At 45.1% G+C, this 27,569-nt stretch overlaps 1 protein-coding gene across 3 annotated transcripts in view; it reads left to right on the top strand.

Moving 5' to 3' along the window:
- slc7a11 (solute carrier family 7 member 11) overlaps positions 1-27,569 on the top strand; it is a 242,286-nt gene that overhangs the window by 64,113 nt on the left and 150,604 nt on the right. For all 3 annotated transcript variants that reach the window (XM_038792505.1, XM_038792506.1, XM_038792507.1), the window contains exon 4: positions 24,546-24,671. In XM_038792505.1, coding sequence (XP_038648433.1) covers positions 24,546-24,671 — 126 coding nt within the window. The remainder of the gene's footprint in view (positions 1-24,545; positions 24,672-27,569) is intronic.

The raw sequence follows: 27,569 nt of genomic DNA, 5'->3' as shown, positions 1-27,569 counted from the left end.
GCAGACTTCCTGTTGAAGTTCTGATAGGAGATTGGGCAATCCTCATGAAAGTTCACAACCAATGTCTTTCAATGTATTTTCTGTCCATTTTATTGTACTCCATTCCCAGTAACTTCGCTTTTACACCAGAACAAATTTGTAACCTGCTGGTCCCATTCTTTAGCCTGACATTAAAAAGTGTGAAAGGACCAACTGGCTTGATCCACTCTCCTATTTCCTACACTTAAAGGTGTGGAAAAATACTTTAGAACATAGAACATTACAGCGCAGTACAGGCCCTTCGGCCCCCGATGTTGCGCCGACCTGTGAAACCACTCTAAAGCCCATCTACACTATTCCCTTATCATCCATATGTTTATCTAATGACCATTTGAATGCCCTTAGTGTTGGCGAGTCCACTACTGTTGCAGGCAGGGAATTCCACGCCCTTACTACTCTCCGAGTAAAGAACCTACCTCTGACATCTGTCCTATATCCATCTCCCCTCAATTTAAAGCTATGTCCCCTCGTGCTAGACATCACCATTTGAGGAAAAAGGCTCTCACTGTCCACCCTATCTAATCCTCTGATCATTTTGTATGCCTCAATTAAATCACCTCTTAACCTTCTTCTCTCGAACGAAAACAGCCTCAAGTCCCTCAGCCTTCCCTCCTAAGATCTTCCCTCTATACCAAGCAACATCCTGGTAAATCTCCTCTGCACCCTTTCAAATGCTTCCACATCCTTCCTATAATGCGGCGACCAGAATTGCATGCAATACTCCAAATACGGCCGCACTAGAGTTTTGCTCAGCTTCAACATGACCTCATGGCACCTTTGGCAGGGAGGGGGGTGGGGGTGATGGGCCTGCGTAGCACCGCTTCCAATGCAATCTACATTGATTTCTGCGGGAAAGACAGAACCATGGGTCCCTAAATTCATGACATATGCATCATCCTTTTTTGGTATCAATGAAGAGTACCACGTGAGCTATGCAGGTAGTGATCCATGACACTGCCCGCACCAAGGAAATCCACATAGGTCTGCCTAACACATCACATGAACAAATTCCTTTTCCTTTTTACTCCCGCTTGGACTTAGCTGGAACCTGACTCAATCTCCTCTTCCCACTGTTTTATCCTGGTGAAACAGATAGAGCAGTTTCACCACTCAGTTTACTAATTAATAGTAGTCACGTTTGGGCATTTGGTGGCATTATCATTATACTACCAGACTAGCAATCCAAAGGCCTGGTCTGATCCACAGACGAGGAAATCTATTGTCCTTACCCAGTCTAATTTATATCTGACTTGCAGCAATCTTATTGACCTTTAGCTGCCCTCTGAAATGGACAAACAAGCCACTCACGAGCAATGCAGGAGGACAATAAATACTGGCCTTGCCAATGACACACGTCTTTTGAGAATGAAGGAGAAAAATGTTCACTGGGATCTTTGGGTGTTGGTGAGACCACATCTGGAGTATGGTGTCCAGTTTTGGTCTCCTGATTTCAGGAAGGATGCGGTGGCATTGGGGGAAGTTCAGAGGAGGTGCGTCAGATTGATTCCGAGGATGAAAGCGTTGACGTATGCGGAGAGATTAACCAGTTTGATCTTATACTTACTGGAGTTTAGAAGGATGAGAGGGGATTTGATCAAGGTATATAAAATACTAAAAGGGATTGATAAAGAAAAGGTAGACCAAATGTTCCCCCTATGGCGCAATCTAGAACGAGAGGTCACAGATTTAGGTTGAGAGGTTGAGATTTAGGTTGAGATTTAGAACTGAGATGAGGAGGAACTACTTCTCGCAGAGGGTGGTGAATTTGTGGAACCCGCTGCCCCATAGTGCAGTGGAATCTGAGTCACTAATTAGTTTCAAGAAGGAGATGCACATATTTCTGATTAAAAAATGGATTAAAGGAAACTGGTAGGGTGGTGGATTTGAGACCAGGAAGAGATCAGTCATGATCTGATTGAATGGTGGAGCAGGCTCAAAGAACTGAATTGCCTACCTAATTCCTATCTTCCTATGTTCCTATGATCCATCATGCATATGCAAAGAAGGATCCTGCAGGCCTTACGGCGAGTATCCTTGCCACCTATTCAGCGGAGCAGAGTAAAATTTTGAAGAGTGAGTTCTGGCTGGTTGTGAAAATGAAATGAAAATTACTTATTGTCACAAGTAGGCTTCAATGAAGTTACTGTGAAAAGCCCCTAGTCGCCACATTCCGGCGCCTGTCCGGGGGGGGGGGGGGGGGGGCTGGTACGGGAATCGAACCGTGCTGCTGGCCTGCTTTAAAAGCCAGCGATTTAGCCCAGTGAGCTAAACCAGCCCTTGGTTCACCTACTCAGTTTCTGTCAGTCACTCACAGAGGTTTGTTTCGACAATGTTTTTATTTCAATTCTGCGCCAACATTGGCTCTATCCGAAATGCTCTGTATGCCTGTGTTTAAGGGTATGCTGGTGGCACGGATGAAGGGAGTGACTGTCAAACGTGTAGCAAGTGAAACTGGTCTATCCCAGCAGCCATTTCTAACTCTTGAGTTTTTATTTTCCATCGACATGGAAAATATATTGCCATGAGTCCATTGTGCACAGCCGGCACAGACCAATTTCAACAATTATTATTGCCATTGTCTAAATGTAATACGTCACTAAGAACATCTCAGCTATCTGCACTTTTCCCTTGACTCCTTAAGAGCCATCTGTATAGCTGATTTGCAACCTGTATTGACAGTCTTCAGAATCTGTGACTAGTGGCAACCTGCGTGACACATGACCAATATTTAAAGGGTCCTATTAAGTCTGTAAATGCTGACGTACATCGCACTGCATCACTGATACATGTTAATGTCTTTAATTAGCTCTTTCAAGGCAAGGGATTCATAACTATATCCCCAACACGACAAAGCATTTAGTGATGAAAATTGCCAGAAAAATAACAATGCTTCCTATTTTCCGTTTGTGTTCCTACAGGACACAGTTTTCCAGCTAAGCTGCTGATGTTAACAATTTTTATTTCTGCTGCCACAGGAGATCCAAAATCGGTTAACTTTTCTTTCCAAAAAGCTTTTCAGGTTTATCCACCAGTACACTTTATCCACTGGTTTGCATTGGGCATTATCCCTGATCAAACCAACTACAAGGAGCCCTTGACAGTTGCTCACAAATCAGTTGTCTGGTGACACTTTTGTCTGACCTGATCTCACACAGTTAAATTCTGCAAAACCCAACATGCCAATTCAAAAGAAAAAGAGTTCACTTGAAGTTACCCACAAGTAAATTGCCATGCTGCAGAGCTACAAACTGTGTGTAATGTTGAACAATTAAGCGCGTCATAGTCAGTTGACAATGGAAAGCAGAGAAAGGTAAAAAGGAATCAACTGCATGTTGCTGCAAAGACTGGTTTTTGCAAGATTATCTTTCTGTCATCTAGTTTGAAGTTTGGTCTTTTTAATGTATGTTAAGAATAACTTTTTTTAATGAGAGTTTTCTGCCTTTTGGTAATTCTGACTTTTTGATTATGGATTTTTGCCTTCCACCATTGTTTTTCCAACATTCACCTTCCCCTCTCTGAAGTCCTCTTCTCGCACCACATAAACATAACCAAGCAAGATTACAGGCCGGAATTCTCCATCCGTTGGGATTTCCCCCTGCAGTGTACCTCTGCCCATGGGTTTCCCGGAGCATGGGGTGACTTCAATGGGAAATCCCATTGACAAGCCTTCGGGTGCTCAGGTTTCCTCCCACGGTCCAAAGATGTGCACTCCAGCTGGGTTGGCCATGCTAAAATGTCCCTTTGTGTCCAAAGGTTAGGTGGGGATATGGGGTGACAAGGATAGGTTGGGGGAGTGGGCCTAGGTAGGTAAGGTCGGTGCAGACTCAGTGATCTGAATAGCCTCCTCCTGCACTGTATGGATTCTATGAAGCGGCCAACGATACGCCGCCGAGAAACACGCAGCTGGGGGGACCGGAGAATGCAGTCCAATGTTCCGTTGTTAGTACAAACATCATCCTGGATTGCACGCACTTTGAAGGAGGCCAAAGCCTCGGAGAAGCTATTTTCTGGCAGCAGAAGAAAATAGTCTCTGCCTCATTCCTCCTTCCAAAGTGCATAACCTCACACTTTTCCACATTGTATTCCATCTGCCACTTCATTGCCCACTCTAACCTGTCCAAATTCTTTTGCAGCCCCCTGCTTCCTCAATATTACCTGTCCCTCCACAGATCTTTGTATCATCTGCAAACTTAGCAACAGTGCCTTCAGATCCTTCTTCCAGATCATTAATGTATATTGTGAAAAGTTGTGGTCCCAGCACAGACCCATGAGGCACACCACTAGACACCGGCTGCCATCCTGAAAAAGACCCCTTTATCCCCACTCTCTGCTTTCTGCAAGTTAGTCAATCCTCTATCCATGCCAGGGTCTTAGCCTTAACACCATGGGCTCTTAACTTATTTAACAGTCTCCTATGCGGTACTTTGTCAAAGGCCTTCTGGAAATCTAAATAAATCACGTCCACTGGTTCTCCTTTGTCTAAATTCCTTGTTACCTTCTCAAAGAACTCTAACAGATTTGTCAGACACAACCTCCCTTTGACAAAGCTGTGTTGACTCAGTCCTATTTTATCATGCACTTCCAAGTACCTCACAAGGGGCTGGTTTAGCACAGTGGGCTAAATAGCTGGCTTGAAATGCAGAACAATGCTAGCAGCGTGGGTTCAGTTCCTGTACCGGCCTCCCCAAACAGGCGCTGGAATGTAGCAACTAGGGGCTTTTCAAAGTAACTTCATTGAAGCCTACTTGTGACAATAAGTGATTATTATTATCTCCTCTTTAATAATGGACTCTAAAACCTTACCAATGACCAAAGTCAGGCTAACCGGTCTATAATTTCCTGTTTTCTGCCTCCCTCCCTTCTTAAACAGCGGTGTTACATTAGCCACTTTCCAGTCCTCTAGAACCCTTCCTGCCTCCAGCGATTCTCGAAAGAGCAACACCAATGCCTTCACAATCTCCTCAGTATCTCTTTTAGAATTAGTTCATCCAGTCCAGGTGATTTATCCACCTTCAAACCTTTCAGTTTCCCCAGAACCTTCTCCTTAGTAATGGTCACTGCACCCACCTCTCCTCTAATTCTCCTGGAGCTCTGGCATCCCACTGGTTTCTTCCAACATGAACACTCATGCAAAGTAACTATTCAGTTCCTCTGCCATTTCTTTGTTTCCTATTATTACTTCTCCAGCCACATTTTACAGTGGTCCAAGGTCTATTTTTGTCTCTCTCTTACCTTTTAAATACTGAAAAAAACTCCCCCTAACTTCTTTTATATTACTAGCGAGCTTGTTTTATACTTGTCCTCTGCTTGCTTTTGAAGACTTCCCAATCCTCTGGCTTCCCACTAATGCTCGCTACTTTGTATGCTTTTTCATTTGCATTTATGTTGCCATGGACTTCCCTCGACAACCATGGATGCCTTGTCCTCCCCTTAGCATGTTTCCTCCTCCTTGGGATAAATTTCTGTTATGCCTCCCAAATAACTCCCAGAAACTCCTGCCGTTGCTGTTACATTGTCTTGCCTGCTAGGCTCCTTTTCCAATCAACTCTGGCCAGCTCCTCCCTCATGTCTTTGTAGTTACCCTGATTTAATTGTAACACTGTTACATCTGATTCCAGCTTCTCCCTCTCAAACTGCAGGGTAAATTCTATCATATTGTGGTCACTGCTCCCTAAGGATTCCTTCACCTTAAGTTCCCTAATCAAGTCTGTCTCATAACACATCACCAAATCCAATATTGCCTGTTCCCTAGGAGGCTCTGTCACAAGCTACTCCAAAAAACCATCTCTTCGACATTCCACAAATTCCTTTTTTTGGGATCCACTACCAACCTGATTTTCCCAGTCCACCTGCATATTGAAGTCCCCCATGATTATTGTGACATTGCCTTATTTATATGCCTTTTCTATCTCCTGATTTATGTTCTGCCCCACATCCTGACTACTGCTCGGGAGCCTGTACATAACTCCCATAAGGGTTTTTTACCTTTGCGATTCCTCAACTCTATCCACAGAGATTCTATGCTTTCTGATCCTATATCGCTCCTTGCTAGTGATTTAATTTCATTCCTTACTAACAATGCAACACCACCCCCTTTGCCCATCTGCTTGTCCTTTCGATACGACACATATCCTCGTATATTTAGATCCCAGCCCTGATCCCCTTGCAGCCACGTCTCTGTGATGCCCACAACATCGTACCGGCCAATTTCAATATGTGCAACAAGCTCATTTACTTTGTTCCATACACTGCGCACATTTATGTACAACACTCTCAATCCTGCATTGACCACGTCCCTTGTCATACTTGTCACCTATTTTGCCCTGTCTGAAGGTGATGTTGTTGCCTTATTTTTGTTCTCTATTTCTCCTTCAGTTATTACATCTTCGAAGCTCATGCTCTGGTTCCCACCCTCCTGCCACACTAATTTAAATCATCCCAAGTGACTCTTGTATACCTCCCAGCCGGGATATTGGTGCCCTCCAATTTAGAAGAGCAAACTGGAGAATTTAATTAACGTTTTTATGATCTGGCGTGCACCGGCAGAAATTAGATACCAAACTGAACACTGCTTAAAGGTCAGTCTTAATTCAACAGTACAGCGGTCACTACATCTCATTTATTTCTCCTTCCTTAACAACTGAAACCTGAAGGTTGCTATTACTATAACAGAAAGAAAAATCAATAGCAGAAAAACATTAGAAGAGTTCAGAAAAACGTGGTTACCCCAATCCTTACAGGACATTGGAAAACCTCCTGACTCTTCTTGAAATAACTTCCTGCTTAGAAGCCCACCCTGCTGAACAACAATAGCTTGCATGTACAAAGCAGCTTTTACACAATAAAACAATGCACTTCATAGAGGAATTAAAGGAAAGGGAAACTCGTCTGTTCAATTTCACACTCCTCCCTCCCTTAAAACCCGCCAGAACGTAAAGTTTTGCCCATTATTTTATTGGCTGTCAAATACTTTTGCCAAATCCTGAGATCTTTCTTGAGCTCAGAGCCTAATTCTATTTTCTTTTTCTTTAGAACGGCACAAATGTGGAACCCTGAACTGAATATTGTTAGCGGGCTCTCTTCCAGTAAAAGAAATAATCCATTCAGCTTACATTGCGCATATTTGGGATGTGTTAAATAACACATTTGCAGTCCCCTGAATGGTGAACACCATCAATCTTCTGCTCTTGTAACATTCAGTAATGTCCCACCAGTTTTAATGATGAATGTGCTCAGGGAAACATTTCCCTTGTATGCTGCAAGCTGAATGCTTTACTAAGTAGAAATAAAGAGATTTAAAGGCCTCAATTTGGAAACATGCACCTTTGCAAACTATGGCCGACAACTTGGTTGATATTGCAACCCTAACTTTTCAGGCAACAATAGATGGCTGAGTGTAAATATGCTGGGCGGCACGTGCGCACACTACTACCATTTTGGTAAAGGCAGAATAAGAGAGGTCCAGAGTCTATGCCTCAAACCATTGGTGGGCACTGGTAAAGTTGCCTAGCAATTATCATACATCCCTGTGCAAAAACACAGAAGAATTTTGTTCATCAGCTAAAGTACCCTTTATGTGTCAATTGATCTTGAGATGTTAATAAAATCCAACAACAACCTCTTGCACTTGTATAATTGCCTTTGACATAGCTGTTTCCCCACAAGAGCATTATCAGATAGCATTTCACACCAAGCTGCCTATTAGTGACCTAAAGCTTGGTCAAAGCAATATATGTGTGTCTGCGTCTTAAAGGAGAGAGGCAGAGAAGTTTCAGCAGAGAGAATTTTAGATTGTAGACGTGGGCAGCTAAAGGCATGGCCATCAATGGTGGGGTTCTGGAAATCAGAGATGGACAAGAGCTCCGAATTGGAGGGTTGTCAGGCTGGAAGAGGTTACCGAGATAGGGAGGGATGATTTCAGAAGGGATTTTAGGATGAAAATTTTTTAATCCAAGCTTTTTCTGCTCAAGGTTGGTGAGTGAGCACAGGGGTAACAGCATTTGTCCAGGTTAGGATACACAGTTAGTGGACCTAAAAAAGTGTGGCCACAATTCAACTAAAAGGGAAGAATGTTGCATAGTGAGTGCGTTTAACCATGCATTTCCTGGCACTCACAGCGCCAAGAAACACATGGCTATAAAATGCCACCGCGTTAGATAATCGGGGAACATGTGGCCGAGGCCGCACATAGCTCAGTTTTGTGCACTGAGGAGCTCCACTTGCACGAACCCCTCAGTGTAGCGAGAGATCATGGCGTCCCGATCTCCAAGGCCCCCGACCCCTCCCTAAGCCCCAACAGACTATGGGAGGGTCCCAACCCCCTGAGCCCCCCCCCAACACTCACGCGGGGCACCTCGAGCCCGATCATTAGCACACAAAAAATGCCAGGTTGGCACATTAGCAATGCCAACCTGACACCCTGATAGTGCCCTGCCAACTACACTGCCATTTGAGCACCTTGGCAGTGCCAAGCTGGTGCACAGGTGGCACTGCCAGGGTGCCAGACTGAAACTGCCAGGGTGCCCTGGTGTCACCAGCTGTGCCAGGTTACGACCCTGTCCAAAGGGCATGCACATGGGTGCCTCCAATCCCCTGGGAGACCCCCCACAGGTGCCGTTCCATCAGGTCCCCGTTTATGGAGACCAGTGTTGAACAGCGCTCACTGAAGGTGTCAATGGTGAAGGAGATTAATCCCACGCCTCGGGTAACTTGGGAATCTGCACACTAAAGTGAGACTTACTGACTCGCTTTAATATGCAGATTTGTTGAGGGCAGCGTTCACGTCGCAACGCCTCGCGAGGCCACATGAGATCTCACGAGGCGTTGTGAGCCAGGTAGATCCTCGGAACAGGGTCTCCAGGCTTCTGTTGGCCATGCTGTGCTGCAGTGAGCTGCTTTTTAGGCACAGCGTGGCCCTTTGATCGCACCCAAAATTTTAGTGCCCAATCTGGGCAACAATGATGCACATGATCCTGAAGCTGAAGATAAAGTTCTCTTGCTCCTGCTTTCTTTCCAGCTCCCTATCTGCGGCCAGTTGCAGCTCACGCAGTCGTTCTCTCTCTAGCTCAGCTTGCCGCCGCTCTTGAAGCTTTCTTCAGCTTCTCTCTCCAACTCCTCGACTTTCAGCCATGCCCTTCTTTGTCCTTTATGAATTTTGCTTCAGCGAAGATCAGACTTCCTACTCAGAAACTGAAATAACATCACTTATACCAAAGACAATTTGAATGTCTGTAGTTGATGGCAATAGCACTGAGTGATGTTTCAGAAGGCAGGATGAGGAAAATAGATTGAGCTGTCTCCTGCTAGTCACTGTCTCATGTCTGGACTAGCTGTACTATTTTATGGAATGTGGTAAATGATGCATTAGGCAGGTTGGTTCGACGTGGACTGCACTTGATGCAGTGTGGCGAGAGATAGACCTCTAACGCTGGAGAAGATCAAACACAATTTTATTATAACTAATATACATGATCAGCTGTGGGTCGAACTATACTGAACTGACTGGAGACCTAGTACTAGCCTGACCAGACTTACTAGCTACCGCATGGTGTTTGCACTGGCTGGCTCCTGGACTGTCTCAGTGGCTGGGTCCAGAGAGAGTGGGAAACCTAGTGCCCTCTGGCTTTATAGTGGTAGTGTCCTGTCTGGTGATTGGCTGCACTGTGCTGTGTGCTTACTGGTCATCCTGTGTGTCAATCGCTGCCTGTCTGCGCTCCATTATATACAGGAGTGGATAATATGATATTTTTGCATGGATTCTGTTGCCCAGTTTAGCACCTGGTTTTATCCAAAGTTCCAAGACAAAGGACCAGATAATTCATCTGGGGAGTGGGAAGCAGGAGTCAGGACGAACCCGGGTCCTGAAACTGCCCCTGGGGTGGGGGAATAGTCATTTTCTGAGATTTGCACAGAGGTGGCCTCCTCCGCCTGCACCCCCACCCAGCCCATCCCTGTCCAATCAGAGGTGGCAGGCGGGCTCTCGAAGCTGAAGGGGTAATAAGAGGCCTTGGCAGGAGCAGCAGCCTGAACAGGGTAATACATAACTGAGAGGGTGCATCAACATTAAAGCACCCTCTCAACCATTGTTTTTGGCAACTTTAAACAAAAATATGTTTCCTACAGCCAGGCCAGCACTGTGCGGGGGTTGCCTGCAGTTATTCTCGTACCGTGGTAGTCAGGGAGGGCCTCTAGATCTGCTTGGAGTCTTGAATTCCAGCCCAGCTGTTGCTAGGTGCCAAGTACCAGGCAGTTAAACTGCCCTCTGGCAGTTCAAAAACTGGAGTCTAGTTGGCCTTCTCTTATTGTTGTTAACAAGGGGTAGGTTCAAGGACCCAGCAACCCACCTTGAGAGGGCATACAGCCCTCCCAGCCAAACATTTCACAGCAAACATTGCCTCACCCAGAAATCGGGGGTTGCGCAGTAAACATGCCAGCCAGTGTTTGTATTTGCAGTCCCCATCCTCCTACATTCCTACCCCTGGTGGGGCCTGAAAATCGCATCCTAGTTTTTGTTTAAAGTATAGTTAAACATTATTACAGTCAGAATTTCAAAAAGCGATGTTAACAGATTGGTCTTTGCTTCATCATTGATGCTCGGGCACTTCCTCAGAAACAAAGCCAAGTACGGCCGAAAGAGTCGAACTCAAGATAATCAACTCATCCTCTGGACTTCAAGTGTGTGGCATTTTCACTGTTTTTGACTTGTAATTTGTGGAGTCAGAAAACACGTAACATTGCTAAAGGATAGCGAACTCTGGCATTATCGAAATTATGGCAGATGATTGAATTGAAATTTTAGGCCAGAGTCAACCAAGGGTTTGTTAAACTGGCCACAGCTTTGATGCAGCTTTTATTGGATTGTTGCTACGTGCTAGGCAGCTGCCAACACTGTAAAGTCTCCCGTGCACTGGGGTGCTGCACATATCTTTCAGAGGAACACAGATAATGACTGCAAGAGGGTGTGTCAGTCACAGTATGTCAGTTAGTTGGACGGGTTAGAAAGGTTATTGAGGTCCACTGACTTCTTTATATTAAAAGTAACAGCAGAAAACCAGATGCAGGGATAAAAACAATGGGTGAAATTCTCCCCAACCCGGCGGGGCAGGGGGTCCCGGCATAGCGGAGTGGCGCCAATCACTCCGGCATCGTGCCTCCGCAAAGGTGCAGAATTCTCCGCACCTTTAGAGGCTAGGCCCGCGCCGGAGTGGCTCCCACTCCGCCGACTGGCGCCAACGGCCTTTGGCGCCATGCCGGGCAGCGTCGGGGCTGGCCGAAAGGCCTTCGCCTGTCGGTGTGAGTCCGCGAATGTGCCGGAGCGTCAGCGGCCACTGACGTCACCATTGGCGCATGCGCTGAGGAGGGGGATCTCTTCCGCCTCCGCCATGGTGGAGGCCGTGGCGGCGGCGGAACAAAAAGAGTGCCCCCACGGCACAGGCCCGCCCGCCGATCGGTGGGCCCCGATCGTGGGCCAGGCCACCGTGGGGACACCCCCCAGGGTCCGATTGCCCCACACCCCCCCTCCAGGACCCTGGGGCCCGCGCGCACCGCCTGCTCCCGCCGGCACAGAGGTTTAAACCACGTCGGCGGGAAAGGCCTGACAACGGCGGGACTTCAGCCCATCGCGGGCCGGAGAATCGCCGTGGGGGGCTGGCCGATCGGCGGGGCGCGATTCCCGCCCCCGCCGATTCCCGGGTGGCGGAGAATTCCGGCCACGGCGGGGGCGGGATTTACGCCGGCCCTGGGCGATTCCCCGACCCTGCGGGGGGTCGGAGAATTCTGCCCAATAACTTTCAGGAGCTGAAAGATAATTGCCTTCCTTTAATGAAAGATCATCCGTTCAGATGTGGAATATGCCACGTAACTTCACAGTAGCAGGTGATTGTGATGAGGAAATTGTCACAAGTTTAAAACATTTTTGGTAGTATAATGACACCCATTTTAGGTCCATAATTTTTGTGGACTAACAACTTCTCAACAATTTATTGTGATTTTGACTGTGTGTGTGTTTGACTTCATGCCTTTTTGCTTTTGGTCCTTTGAATTAAATTGAAGAGCAGGAGGGATGTATAATGGGCAGCTGATTTGATATTAACGGCTTTATATAATGCCCAAAATCAAAGATACCCCTGGAGTCAGGATATAAACCCGCAACCCTCTATCTCAGAGGCAGTGATTCCATTCAACCAGAGAGCTACCACGGTCCATGAACACCATGAAGCATTTGCAAAAATAGATGAGACTGGGTTCTCTTTTAAAGCAGGGAAGGAGGATATATTTACAATATTGTGTCTATTCTAACTTGCTTTCGATTTGTAACACTGGAAATGTTCAGGTAAGATTGAATAGCGGTAATATACCCATCTGATTCCCAATATTAAACTGCATCAGAGGACAGATAGGAACATTAAAGCACCATGACAACCACAAGCTGAAACTTCAATCAATTCAACTGGGCTCGTAGCCAATGTAATTCTGCCTATTGTATGTATGGTTTATAAATGTTCATTATAGTTGAGTGCAGCAGCGGTAAACAATTGACCCTCAGACAGTCGAAATGACAGAAATTGTATTAAAGACACAGTACATACCATTGGCTGTGTATCTGCTCCTGGGGAACACACTGCTAACGTTATGATACTTACCTGTTACTGGGAGTAAAGTGTCAGTCAAACAATGCAGATCAAATAGCAGATATTTTGATCAAAAAAGAGCACATGCCAATTACAGGGAGCAGTAATTAATCAACGCAAGGTGCACTTGGTTCATAGCACAGCATGTTTGATGTTTTGTGTTCACTGCTAATATTATGTTACAGAGTAGTCATGGAATAACCCTATTGATAAAAAAATGTTGTATATTTTGTAACCTTGGGACCAGTAGTTTATTAATTATAGCTTCAAACAAGACCCATTATGTGTTTTCTTTCATCTTCAAGTTAAATTTATGAATTTGCCTGCCTCGTGAGCAGAAATAAATGCAAAGTCATGCACAAGTCTACCCAATATAATGATCTGTATGGGTTATTCTAGCATCCACCACACAAAATCAATTGTTATGATCCTTGTAGAGTTCTTTGAAAAATAAGTGTGGATTTCCCAGTTGTCATGAGAATGTCGCTTTAACAAATGTTTGGCTGCTCATATTACTGCAGTGATGTCAGAGTGTGTGTGGAGCTGGGTTGTTTGTCAGCTTTTTACTTTTGTTTTAGGCTGTTTGCTGCAGGGTGTGTTTTAGTTTCGTTTTCAGTGTTGGAGCTGAAGCCAGACAGAGCAGATATACTGTTGATCTCTCTGCCATGAAAAGACTATCTCTTGATCATTTCGTGAATTCAGAATTATAAATGTTCTCAGTAGTGAATGTAAACCTAATGTGCTTCTGTTAAAAGGTGTTTCTTCTGTCTTCTGGATGTTGTTTGGGAAGTTATTAAGGATTACTTAGTGTTGTATTCTTTGGGGGTTGTATTTGAATTGATGGTTGTTAAGATGTTCACTGTATGTTTTAAAAAGGTTAACTTGAGTTCATAGAATAAACATTATTTTGCTTTAAAAAATACTTTTCGATTTCTGCTGTACCACACCTGTAGAGTGGGCCATGTGCTTCCCATACCACAATCTATTAAAAATTGTGGGTCAGCTGAATTTGTGGTCAGGTGAATTCCATGATACACTTTGGGGTTCTCTAAACCCTGGCCCATAACACAGTGACCAATAGAAAGAATTGCTTAACAAGATTCCACGGTTTAAGACTTTTACTGTAACAAACTAAAATCAACATGGACAAAACACTACTTAATAGGAATCCAGTACACCAATATAGAAAAGGTACCTTTCTATATAGAAAAGGTACCAATCAACTCAACTGAAAATATTTTATGGTCAGAATTTTACATCTAAAGTTCAGATGCCACCTGACCCAGAAGTGCCGGGAAGACATCAGGCATGCATCCCAATGTCAAGTCGCACCAGTGTGATATTTCGGTCAACAGGAGTGTCAGTCGGATGCACGCTCGCCAACAATTAAGAAGGCAATTTAAATGATTTAAACACCAATTAACTTGGAGTTTACATTGCCTGTGTGATTTGTAAGTCAGCGCACAGGCAAGCAGCCAATCAGTTTTTGCCGATTTGTCATCCGAGAATGGGGTAAAAGGGGACAGGAGTAAAAGCAGGCAGAGGTGGTAGAAGTTTGTGAAGGTTTGATGTAGGCTTATATGAGAATTTTGTGAATGTTTTCATGGCTTTTATTTGAGGTTTGTGCACATTTTCTGGAATTTTCATAAACATTTGAGTCTTGTAACATTCCTTTGAGATTTGCAACCCATTGGTGCCTACAGTGCACGGGTCAGCCTCATTACAATCTCAGCAAATGGGCATTGTGTACTCAGCAGGGAGCACAACTTCTGAGGAGGAAGGGAGGAATTGAAGACAGAGGAGGCCAGGCAGTAGCAGGCATCACCTCAGAGGAGAGGTGTTGGCACAGGATATTTAGGGTTAGCAGGCAGGACAAAAAGGACCAGCCTGCAGAAGACAGCATTATCCAGCTGCCAAGGTGTACAGGCAGAAATCCAACTACCTCAAAATGGTCTACGTCCAGTGTGACAGGAGGCTCTGCCTTTGAAGAGAAGTCCTCACAGCCACATGACAGATGATTGAGTCGGAGATAGACTCCAACTGTGTGGGCGGACACAAAATGCCCGTGGCTCTCAAGGTCACTATAGCCTTTAACCTTTATGCCAGGGGTCAGTGCGGACCCTCTTAGTCAGCTGTGCGTAGCTGCGTCAAGCTTGTTACTGATGCTCTGTTCAGGTGGGTTAGCAAGATCATCCATTTCAGGATGGATCAAGCCAGCCAGGCTGAGAAAGCCTGAGGTTTTGCAGCTATTGCAGTTTCCTTTTCATCCAGGGAGGTGCCAGCCAGCCAGCTGGGCATCTGCCAATGGAAAGGGGAATCACTCCTTGAACATTCAAATCGTTTGCAACCACAGGACTCAGATCCCACAGGTTTGTGCAAGATACTGTGGCAGTTCCCGCGATGCCTACATACTGCGCCACACACACAAGTGCCAATGGTGTTCATGGCTCCAGCTCACCTCTATGGGTGGGCCCTTGAAATGGTGGCTTATGGCACGTCTCAGGTGCTCATGGGCAGTCACATGTTTTGTATTGGTCTTAATTTACTTGTGTCACACACACTGTGCACCAGAATTAACTCCTGCCCATGAGTTTTGATTCTTACAAAAGCTTTTTTCTTTAACTGACTTTGTGGTCATAACAGTCGGTCTGCTTAAAATGAGGCTCCGATATCTGGATTGCTCTGGGCTGGGGCACTGCAATATCCATCAGAGCGAGTCCCTCTCATTGTCATTGTTGGTTGTGCTGTGCATAATCTTGCTGTTTCAAGGAGACAAGTACACCTCAGAAGAGGAAACCAATGATGACTCGGATGTGGAGCCTGTGGAGAACGAGGACCAATTGCCTGAATCTTCTACTCTCACATTGTCATCATAACTCAGAGGTGGTAAAGTTCTAGACACTCTATCATAGAACTACTTTTGTTTTGCTTTAATGTTTCGCATTTCCTGCAGTATCACTGCATTCTCCTCCTTTTCCAAGTATGGAAATGTGGTACACAACCTTCTATTCATGAGTATCTCTGCTGGTGATCTACCATATAACAATAGTAACGCTTTGTAATGTGATTTTACGAGATATGGATCAGATTGGCTGTTCGCTGCTTTCTGCAATGAATGTTTTACAATATGGACATTTTTTTCGTTAAGATCTTTGGGATCCATGCCCATATGAGCATCACCATTTTATGTTTCACAATACCATGGAATTCACCTCATTGGTAGGTTCTTCTAGCTTCTTGGTAACTTGTGGTTTTGTATCTGATAGGGGTGGTAGGGTAGTATTTTTTTAAAATTTAGAGTATCTAATTCATTTTTTCCAATTAAGGGGCAATTTAGCGTGGCCAGTCCACCTGCCCTGCATATTTGTGGATTGTGGGGGTGAAACCCATGCAAACACGGGAAGAATGTGCAAACTTCACACGGAAAGTGACCCAAGACCGGGATCGAACCTGGGACCTTGGCGCCATGAGGCAGCAGTGCTAACATTTCCAGAATCGTTGGCGTGTTCAAAGGATCCAATCCTTTGTGGATGCTATATACCAACTGCACTGGATCTAATTCTTCACAGGACTGGTCACCTAATAATGAATCCAAGCCCTCTGATACAGTACAGAATGGGTCGGAATAAACTGTGTTCTTCACCACCAGACTCAGGTCATAAGCACCTTTAAAAAAATAACATTTAGCGATTGGACCATTATATTCTCTCAGAGATATTTTGTGATTTCTTCTAATCGGCTGAATTTTTTTACATTTTAAAAATCAGTCATGTTGATTAAATTGTCTTTGGCACCAGTGTCTAACTTCAATTGGACCACTGTACCGTTCACTTCAAGTGGTAGCAGCCATTTTTCCTCATCAACCGCATTTATTTTAAATGGAGCATCAGTTTGCATTTTTTTAAGTGTTGGAGAATTTCTTGGTGTCTCCAAAAGATTGTTCTTCTCTATTATTACTCCAGCAAACAATTATGTTTCATAATTATGTTTCATAACGGGTCGGCATGGTAGCACAGTGGTTAGCACAGTTGCTTCATAGCTCCAGGGCCCCAGGTTCGATTCCCGGCTTGGGTCACTGTCTGTGCGGAGTCTTCCCCGTGTCTGTGTGGGTTTCGTCCGGTGCTCCGGTTCCTCCCACCGTCCAAAGATGTGCAGGTTAGGTGGATTGGCCGTGATCAATTGCCCTTAAGTTAGGTGGGGTTGCTGGGATAGGGTGGAGCTGTAGGCTTAAGTAGGGTGCTCTTTCCAAGAGCTGGTGCAGACTTGAGGGGCTGAATGGCCTCCTTCTGCACTGTAAATTCTATGATTCTATGATTCATCATTGGAGACTGTGGCTTCCACTGTGCTAACTGATCTGGGGTTGAATTAAGAGTAACAATTCTGAGCAAAATGATTTTCCCCTTTGCATCTGGAACAAAATTTGGCAAACGCTGGACACTGCCTTAATTTGTGCCTTTGACCACATCTTTTGCACAGAAATACTTCATCCTGATCTTTACCCTGTTTGTTGGTATGCGAGGAGCTGCAGGAACTTTCCTGCCTTTTTGTGGACGTTTACGCCATTTTGGAAAAACAAAACAACAGATGAATTATAGTGTGAGCGTGCGTAAGCAACCTCTCTCTTCCAGCTCTCCAGTCAGTCTGAGGTCACCTGACTCTAACATTCACTTACATACTAAAGAGACTCCTCGTGATCAGTCGGTGAATTACAACACAACCATGATATCATTACACTATCCAGACGCGGTTTACGCTGGCCAGCCCTTAATTGGTCAGCCAGCGTAATATCACTGTCTTTCCAGGATCTCTGGCAGTACCAGAAAATGTGGCCACTCCTGGGCCTGCCGCCATGCACGCGCAAAATTATCACCTACGACCTGTTTATTGGGGGCTAGATTTATGAGGCTGGGGAAGGGTTAAAAGGGGGAATGTCTTGGAGGGAGGTGCCTTTGATGGGCCCAGGAGACTCGCAAAGGAGGATCCGCTGCCGACTTGCCACCAACCTGTGCAGCTAAAGCTTCCCTCATAGCCTGCCTCTACCCTGGGTAATATACTGATGGGGCTGGATGAGGCCAGCCCCAAGAATAGGCTGGCTGCCTCAGACTTCCTGCACCCTCCCATAGAATTTCAGTCAAGGCAAGGGCAGGAAAGTAGGTGGGGGGGGGGGAGGCGATCATTTTTCAGCTCAACATTTCTCGGCTAAGGAGTGGGGGTGGAGAATTTCAACCAAAGCTTAATTTATGCTATATTGCCCCTCAGTGTCCAAAAATGGTTAGGTGGGTTGTGGGGATAGGGTGGAAGCATGGGCTTATGTCGGATGCTCTTTCCAAGGGCTGGTGCAGACTCTGGGCCGAATGGCCTCCTTCTGCACTGTAAGTTCTACGATTCTAAGATTTATAAGCAAGAGGATAATAGAATGAAACTCAGGTGCATTGTCTGCTGCCATGCACGCACAAAATTATCACCTCCGACCTGTTTATTGGTTACGTTTATTGTGGAGTCTGTGGGACTGTACATCGAGAAGAGCCAGTGCCCTCAGGCAAGAAGGGAGGAACTTTAGAAGATCTTTTCTTGTCTTGGACCATTTGAAATTGTGCCCCTGAAATCCTGTCAAGCCTGTTAAGCCTCCCACTATCCCACAGAAGACCGGTGACAATACTTGGGAAGGAGACAAACATCCATTTAGAATTAGAACAGTACAGCACAGAACAGGCCCTTCGGCCCTCGATGTTGTGCCGAGCAATGATCACCCAACTCAAGCCCACGTATACCTATCCCAGTAACCCAACAACCCCCATTAACCTTATTTTTTAGGACACTAAGGGCAATTTAGCCTGGCCAATCCACCTAACCCGCACATCTTTGGACTGTGGGAGGAAACCGGAGCACCCGGAGGAAACCCACGCACACACGGGGAGGACGTGCAGACTCCGCACAGACAGTGACCCAGCTGGGAATCGAACCTGGGACCCTGGAGCTGTGAAGCATTTATGCTAACCACCATGCTACCGTGCTGCCCTCACTGTTCCCGAGGAATCGACCGGTCTCCTCTTGAGTGACGACAAAACCAATTAAAAACCCTGCGCCATTTCAGGACCAAACACTTTCTCATGGCCACAATTTAAGTTGAAATATCTTCCAAAGGTTCTTTGGATTTATTGTAGTAGAGCCTTGAAAGATATGTCACAGGATGACATCATACAAAGGCTTAAATATTTTTCTGAAACTTCTGACACGTTGAATTAGAAGGTGAACAAAAGCCCTTTCAGCCAAATACATTAAGCCTTGGTGGAATATTTTCACACACAGCATAATTCCAAGGGCTCTGTTTACATAAAAAGAAGTATTTTTACAAGCATGGATGTAGTTACAGGAAAGTGAACTTTAATTGCGTGGGACAAATTTATTGAGTCTGCGCCTTTGCAGTCATCTTAATGAATGGCTTCTCAAGCAAGGAAACAAAATAAGAGCTAAAAATCTGGCATGAAATGTGTGCCCTGAAACAAAGTGTGTCATGTTTTTCCTCACTGATTTACATGGGATATCTGGAGGACAACTCAACACCAGGCATGCCATGTGGGAGTTCTTTCACATGTCTAACTGTGTTGTAATTCACAAGGAATGAATGATGGTGCCCTTCACCAGAAGGGAATGTAACTGTATCTGGCACTTAGCGGTGACTCCTCTTTGTTCTGCCACAATCTGCATCGTTAGAGTCAAGGTAGACATTGGATAAGATGTAACGTTTCTCATTAACTTAATATTTCATTATATTTTCAGCTTTTCAGCAAATTATTTGCTGCTCAGCAAGGTGACGAAGGACTGTGCAGGCTTTAACACCTGTTGACAGCATTAAACAATCACAGCTACAGAACAACTAGATGCAGGAAAAAGCTATTTCTGTGAAGCTCTGATAATTTGTCTTAGCCGTAACCTCAGACAAGCACTCCTACGTTAGTGTGATCAGCTCAAGAAAGTTTCCTGTGCATTCATTCTGCTGCCAGTCTGTGCTGAATAATAGTTCTGTATTTCTCAGAATTTGATTGAAAAGGACCACGCGGTGTCATGAAGGAACCTTGCAGTCAGGAGAGTGGGGGCATTTTCTTTTGGAAGTATGGGCTGAACTCAGACTTCAGAGAGGGGCAGACAGGATGCTGTCCTTAAATCAGATCCAAGATTTTCCACTGCTTCACTGTTAAGTCCATTAAAGCAGAATGAACAATCCGCTATTCATTGTCTAGTCATGTGGAAAGGCCATCTTCTCCAGTGTGATCCCAAACTCATCCGCACACCCAATAACTGATCCCTACAATTTTTGATATCCACAGTTTTACTTGATACGACACGCAATTGCAGATGACACTTGATCAGCTCAGAAATTTGCTTTAACACACTCTACTTGAACAAGGCAAACTGAGAGCTTGTGCGCATGTGGCAAGGTAGCACAGTGGTGAGCATTGTTGCTTCACAACGCCAGGGTCCCAGATTCAATTCCAGCTTGGGTCACTGTCTGTGCGGAGTCTGCATGCCCTCCCCGTGTCTGTGTGTGTTTCCTCCGGGTGCTCCGGTTTCCTCCCACAAGTGCCGAAAGGCGTGCTTGTTAGGTAATTTGGACATTCTGAATTCTCCCTCAGCGTACCCGAACAGGCACCGGAATGTGGCGACCAGGGGCTTTTCCCAGTAACTTCATTGCTGTGTTAATGTAAGCATACTTGTGAAAATAATAAAGATTATTATTATCTACTTGTTATTCGGAAGGTCCAAGCAAAGGCTGTGTCTGTGGCCTTTGATCAGCTCATTCCGTACACATTTGTGAAATGCACTGAAGAAACACCCAGGTTTAGTTGCTGGCATTACTGGTGCTTTAGAAAGCAATCAGACCCACAATTAGATTTATAGGTATTTTTTGGCCTTTCAGTCTCAAGCTGGTACCTGTTCTCCTGAGGATGATTGCGCCATTTCTGTACTGCATCGCAAGTTGAGAAGAATTAGCCGTTTGCAACGTAGCAGTGTCCCACTTAAAATAAAATGTTAGCCAGATTCTTTCTAGTTCTGCTTTTTAATTTTGATGCCATCTTTTTCCAACCAAGGTGCTGTTAAAGTATTTCAGTGTGAAGCAATGTTTTGAGCTGAAGTGCCCCCACACCGCATTGTAATATTTTGATGACGCAGAGCACACAATGCATTGGGAGTGGCAGCGAGGGTGTGACGGCGCGGCTGGTGGGATGCGATGGTGTCGTGCAGAAAGCAGCAAGGTCTGGATTTTCAGCTAAATACAGCTTTGCAAGGGATAAAAACAGCAGGTGCTGGGAAAACTCGGCAGGTCTGGCGGTATCTGTGGAGAGAAAATAGAGTTAACATTTCGAATCCCATGTAACTCTTCTTTGGAACCAAAGAAGGGCTGAAGAATAGCCAGATTGGACTTGAGGTATTAACTCTGCCTCTTTCACCAAAGATGCTACCAGACTTGCTGAGATTCTCCAACACTTTCTGTTTTTATTTCAGAATTCCAGCATCTGCAGCATTTTAGTTTTATCATAACCTAGCGAGCTGGCTGCTGGTCGTGAACTGCTAGGAATTTGTGACTGAAAGGGGAGGAATGGGCTCTGTACACTAGCTCTGTGCATAGGGCTAGGATAGTTGTAAAGACGATCAGACAGATGACACGAAATCGTGACTTGGTGGAACCCATTTAGCATTCCTTCCAGCCAGGCACAGTGGAGCTTGAGTAATGTTCCAGTTACATTATGGAGTGATATCCAAGCTAAAGTTATTCAGAGCCTTACCAAGTCCTGTGCACAATTTGTACACTGTCTCCTATGGTCATTACATGGTCCAGTCACAATGCATCACACTAGATGCCTTGCAACACATTACAGGTGCCTAAATCTAGTCATGGTCGGACATGGCCACCTGTTTACTTCAGTCCATCCTCAATCTTATAGTAATAAGGAGTGGAGCATTGGGCAGTGTTGATACCAGGAATTAAAGTTAAAGTAATGTGATGTTTGTACACAGTGGCCCCAATATTCTTTCCCTTCCCCAATCCCCATTTTGTCCATGACTGGAATTGAGTGTGCCACATTATTTGCATGGCCGACAAGTGTAATCTTGGTTGTCAGCTTCAAGGCTTTTTATTTGCTCTTGGGAAGCTGCAACAGAGGATGACATGATTTACTGCTGAGCTGCCTCACATCCTTCCATTTCTGTGGTCCGAATGCAAGGCTTTTTCAGATATGCCTCAAAAAGGGTACCGCTTTGTTGGCGAGAGAGTAAACTGACGTGAGAGGGCTGAAGATGATTGAAAACGTCCCTTTCCGATTCTTATTAATGGTTCCCCCGTGTTTACCAATCTTTCAGGCGCAGGCCTTCCTATCTGTGGAAGTCCTGGGTATCCAGGGCAAATGTAAGGTGGGAGAGGGAGATCCAACTTAACTGTTCTCTACTTCCTTTTTCCTCTCCATAGTGCATGGGAATTAAACATGTCTGAGATGTGATAGCGGAGAATACTAGAAGTTGGGTTTGAAATGTTTCATATCTTTTTCTACAGGATGCCTGCTTCAGGGCTCTTGTTAGAATGTGCTACAGAACATATCTTGAGAGGACCGAATTGAAGGAACTTTGTACCTTTAAAAATACCTTTCTAATGTTACAGACCAGGAGGAGGGTTTACAGTGCCGATTACTCTTCTCTCCACCCGCCTGTAAACAGAAATGTGTTTTTATTTGCTTCTCCCTTTATAAGTGGTGGCATATTTACCAAACCCTCAGTTTTGGTGTGACCCAGTCAACCTTTTGATAACGCCACAGAAACCCGAGGTACGATGACTCAAAGGGTTAGTTTTTTTTGCACGCTCCAAAACTGTGGGAGGAGGGTCATCACGTGCCTCCTGTCCACTCATTAAAAGAAGGACAGGGAAAGGAACAATTTATAGACCAAAGACCACCAAGAAAAGAATGATTGTCTCACATAGGTTCAACAGTCCAGAATCAAAGTCTAATAAGGTCTTCCTGCATGGAGACCTGCAGGCTAAAAAACTATGCTGTATAATTCACTTTTCCAGTGGAATTGACTTCAGGTGAGATAGGCACGCAGAGATGAATCGGTATTGTAACCAATTATCCAGAAGTTCCAGCAGAAATGGTGTAGATGTAATGAATCTGGTCAGAACACTTTGGGCAGGATTTTCCGTAGCCCAACGCAGAAGTCGTGATCGTCGATCAAGCAGAGAATGGATTTCCAAGCTGAAATTGGGGCAGGCGTCAGTTTGACGCCCGTCCGCCATGCTCCACCCCCTCCAAATTGGCATCATCGTGACGTGTGCCATGTCAACAGAGTTGCCGCGTCATCGGCTGGCCCATCCGAGATGCTCAGCTCCCAATGGGCCGATTCCCAACGGCGTGGTCCAGGTGTGGTCCCAACCGTGTGGGAATCCGGCATGATGACTGCGAGACACTCGGCCAGATCCGTGCCGCTGACTGGGGGTGGGGGGCTTCTGCTCGGTGGGGGGGGGGGAACTGGTGGGGGTTGGCCAGGGGGTGGGTTGTGAGGTCGTGGATGTGGGTTGAGTTTGCGCCCGTCCGACGCCATGTTATATGGCTTGATCGGTGCAGGTCGTCAGCTGTGCGCATGCGCGGCGCGGGACTCGGCCATTCTCCACCCATTCTCAGCATGGGCAGCGGGAGTTTCAGTTGGTGCCGGTGTTAGCCCCTCACCGGTACCATAATCAGTGAGGGTTTCACGCCAATTTTGTGGTTGTGAAAGACCACACATGCTCCGCTGGCGTCAGCACTTAATTTCAGGAACGGAGAATGCAGCCCCTTTTCTGTGAGGCTGCAGTTCAACAAGGCAACTGGTACAGCTAATTCCACCAGCTAGAGGTTCATGTCACATGACTCCTGCCTCACCACATTATCTTTAACAAGAGATGTTAATCGTTTGTTTGATCCTTGATATGTTTAATTGTCTCAGCCATTAATAATTGAAATGAAGGCTGCATGATCCTTCGTCCTAGGAGGTGAAGAGACTCCAGTTGGCCAACCTGGCATATGAAATGCAGATGGCCTTTGTGTAGTTCTCATGACTTTGGTCTCTGTAGCTCACAATATGCCATTAGTGTCTCTTCAGAGATAACGAGGTTTATTCAAAACTGCCAGGTAGTTTCTTTTGTTCAGGGGTCAGAGACAGAGAAGAGTCAGCAATCCTAAAAGATCTTTGTCCAGTTTTTAAAATTTTAAAAATAGCCATAAGCATATCTAATATTTATTTGATAAAAAATATGTAGGGTGTGGTCCTAGTCTCCGCACATCAAATTAACAATTTGCTGACTGATATTGGTCTTTCACATGAAAGCCATTTCCTCCACTCCTTTATCTCACACAGTAGTGGATTGACAAGTGACCTACCGCTAATTTCTGCACTAAAGTAGTTCTGCGGATAGCTACTGGACGGTGTTATCAGCACAGCTCTGGATAACTTACTCTGATATTTCTCTCCCTTGCTGTGAGGCAATACACAGCCCATGCCTCATTCTCAAATGCAGCTCGGCAATATCGTACTGAAATTAGGAAACCTGGTGTGTGAGAAATTGCAACCACAATAGGCACATTCCACATCGATTCCACAGAGGTTCCAAATGAGAACATTTGAAAATCTTGGGAGATGTATTTCTTTGTTCACGTTGTCAATGTTTTGATCCTGTATTATTTATCAGGTCCTTTGTTACCTTTATGTTCCACAGTTTGACAGTAATATGAAGGAAATTGTGCAGCATTGGTTTCGATCAAGTTGCCAGTCAGTAGTACCCTTGTTGTGGCATTGTGAAGTGTGTTGTTACCTAAGGTAGCAGTATTTATTTTGTCCTCTTTGTTTTTCCAGCTGTGGTAATGTATATTAACAGCATGAGCGTCAGCTGGACTGCACGGCTACAGATCTTTCTGACATTCTGCAAACTTGCTGCCATTTTAATAATCATCGTCCCTGGAATGGCGCATTTATTCAAAGGTAAGCATTAATAAAATACTTCTCCATTTCTAAAGAACTGCAGAGAAACAGAATGTTCCCGAATGACAGATTAGAAATGGTCTTTCTCTGCTGATTTTGTTAATAGTACTGCTGTCAAACATGACTGTTCCTTTTCATTTGCGATGAAGAAGACTTATGAGTTGTTCACATTTTACTTTTAATCTACCTAAAATGCCATCATTTTAAGTAAAGAGTATCACTGTAGCAGCTGAACTACACTATCATTCTGTACTTCAGGTTCATTTTCATAGAATCATAGAATAGAATTATAGAATCCGTACAGTGGTACAAGGAAACCATTGGGCTCATTGAGTCTGCACCGACCCTCAGAAAGCGAACCCTACCTAGGCCCACTTCCCCACCCTATCCCCATAAACCCACCTAACCGTTTGGACATTAAGGGGCAATTTAGCATGGCCAATCCACCTTACCACATCTTTGGAATGTGGGAGGAAACCAGAGCATCCGGAGGAAAGTGCTAACTCTACACAGTCACCCAAAGCCAGAATTGAACCCAGGTCCCTGGCGCTGTGAAGCAGCCGTGCTAACCAGTGCACTACCGTGCCGCACTTTCAGTCACACAATAATTTACACTGTGTGTTAAGAAAGAGTTTTTATTTGATTGAGGTACGTAAAGGACCTTTAATCTTAAAAGTTGGGAATCATAGTCAGAAGTTCCTGATTATTAAATCATAGATCATAGAAGTTACAGTGCAGAAGGAGGCCATTTGCCCCATCGAGTCTGCACTGGCCCTTGGGAAGAGCATCCTCTTTAAGCATACGCCTATCCCCATAACCCCACCTAACCTTTTGGAAACTAAGGGGAAATTTAGCATGGTCAATCCACCTAATCCGCACATCTTTGGACCGTGAGAGGAAACCGGAGCACCCGTAGGATACCCGCGCAGACACGGGGATAAAGTGCAAACTTCACACAGACAGTCACCCGAGGCCGGAATTGAACCCGCAATAATGGAGCTGTGAGGCAGCAGTGCTAACCACTGTGCCACCGTGCCGCCCCTCACCAGACAGCTGAGTGGTTTTGCAACATCACAGGTCTGAGACCACAACAATATTTGAAGAGTAAACACAACAACATTGCTATTAGGAAGTTATTGGCAGAACTGGGCAGTAGTATTTGTCAACACTACAGTTTGATGGTGGTATCTCTAATGACATGCCAGGAAAATTCATTATGTCGGTCTTAAATACAACTGAAATCTTTTGTACGGAAAGAAAAAAGAAAGACCTGCGTTTATACAGCAATTTCCTACACCCACACATGATGCTAAAAAGCACTTTAAACCAGTGAATGTGCTTTTTAAGTGTGGGCATCGATGTAATGGAAGAAACATGACTGCCACACAGCATACAGCAAAATGGCAATATGATTATGGGCTGATAATCTGTTGAGGGGATAAATATTTGCCAGGGTCCCAGTTGGAATCCCATTGCTTTGCATCAGAACTGTGCCTTGGGATCATTTACATCTGCCTGAGAGGGCAGACAGAACACCTCCCCTGAAAGATACCACCCTCTGACAATGCAGCACTGCACTGAAATGTCAGCTGGACTTTGTGCTCAAGGTTCTGTCATGCAATTTGGAGACACAATCCTTTGACTCAGAGGCAACAATGAGTACCACTGAGTCACATTTCTTTTGGACTCTCTGCTTAGCTTTTTATCCACCTTAGTTTGGAGGCTTTTTGTTACAGGGGCCAGTTTCCCCATTCTCAGACTTATTGCAGAAGACAGATAAATGAATCAACACTTCAATGTTGGTCTTGAGGCTGTAACCTCTATCTTTGTCTGGCTGATTATAATTGTGCTCCATGGTACATTTACATAGTATGTACAGCACAGAAGTAGGCTATTTTGCTGAGCTGGCCCATACCAGCGTTTATGGTCCACACAAGCCTTCCCCCACTTTTCTGCATCTAACACCATAACTCTCCATCCCTTTCTCCATCATGTGTTTATCCAGCTTTACCTCAAATGCATCAATGCTGTTCACCTCAACTACTCTACGTGGTAGCAATTTTTATCAGTCTTTGAGTAAATTCCATAGAATTACATAGCATATTTGAGCTTAAAATAGGCTATTCAGCTAAACTGGGCCATGATGGCATTTATATTCCATTTGAGCTTCCTCCCATCCAACAGAATAACCCTGAATTCTTTTCTTCCTCATGTGCTCGTCTATTTCCCATCAGCCACTTCCTGTGGCAGTGAGCTCCACAGTCTCACCACTCTCTGGCTTGAAGAAGTTTCTTCTGAAGTTCTTATTGGATTTATTAGTGACGGTCTTATATTGTTGGTCCCTAGTTCTGATCTCGCCCACAAGTAGGAACACTGGGCTAGATTCTACCTGTGTGTTTTGTGGCGGTGGAGGGGGCCCGCCATTGGCTATTGGCAGGATCTTCCAGTCCTGCCGCTATCAAGGGGTTTTCCTGTTGCTTGCACCCTCTGCCGCTGGGAAACCCATGGAGGGGAGGGCAGTCACTGTCAGCGAGACTGGAAGATCCCGCCAGTGTAAACGGCTGGAAATATTCAGCCATCTTATGTAAGTCAACCTTATTAAACACTTTCATAATTTTATATTGATTAAAAGTGGAAATACTTTCTCGGCATCTACTTTATAAAAACCTTTCATTACTGCAAAGATCTCAATTAGATCATCACTCAGCTTTACCTTTTCAAATGAAAAGAGACCCCACCTATTTAGTCTTCCCATAGTGATTGCCTCCGGGTGCCGGTTTCCCAATGCCAGGTTGAAAATCCTGGGCTGCGCTGTCAGAGGTGCATCTTTTGGATGAAGCTTTAAACCCAGGAATCTAAGGTGCACTCAAAACCTCTCACAGCACCTTTTTGACGAAG

The sequence above is a fragment of the Scyliorhinus canicula genome, chromosome 3 (assembly GCF_902713615.1).
Source record: "Scyliorhinus canicula chromosome 3, sScyCan1.1, whole genome shotgun sequence".
Taxonomy (NCBI): domain Eukaryota; kingdom Metazoa; phylum Chordata; class Chondrichthyes; order Carcharhiniformes; family Scyliorhinidae; genus Scyliorhinus; species Scyliorhinus canicula.
Note: the sequence above shows the minus strand (reverse complement) of the source record. Positions and strands in the feature narration are given on the sequence as shown.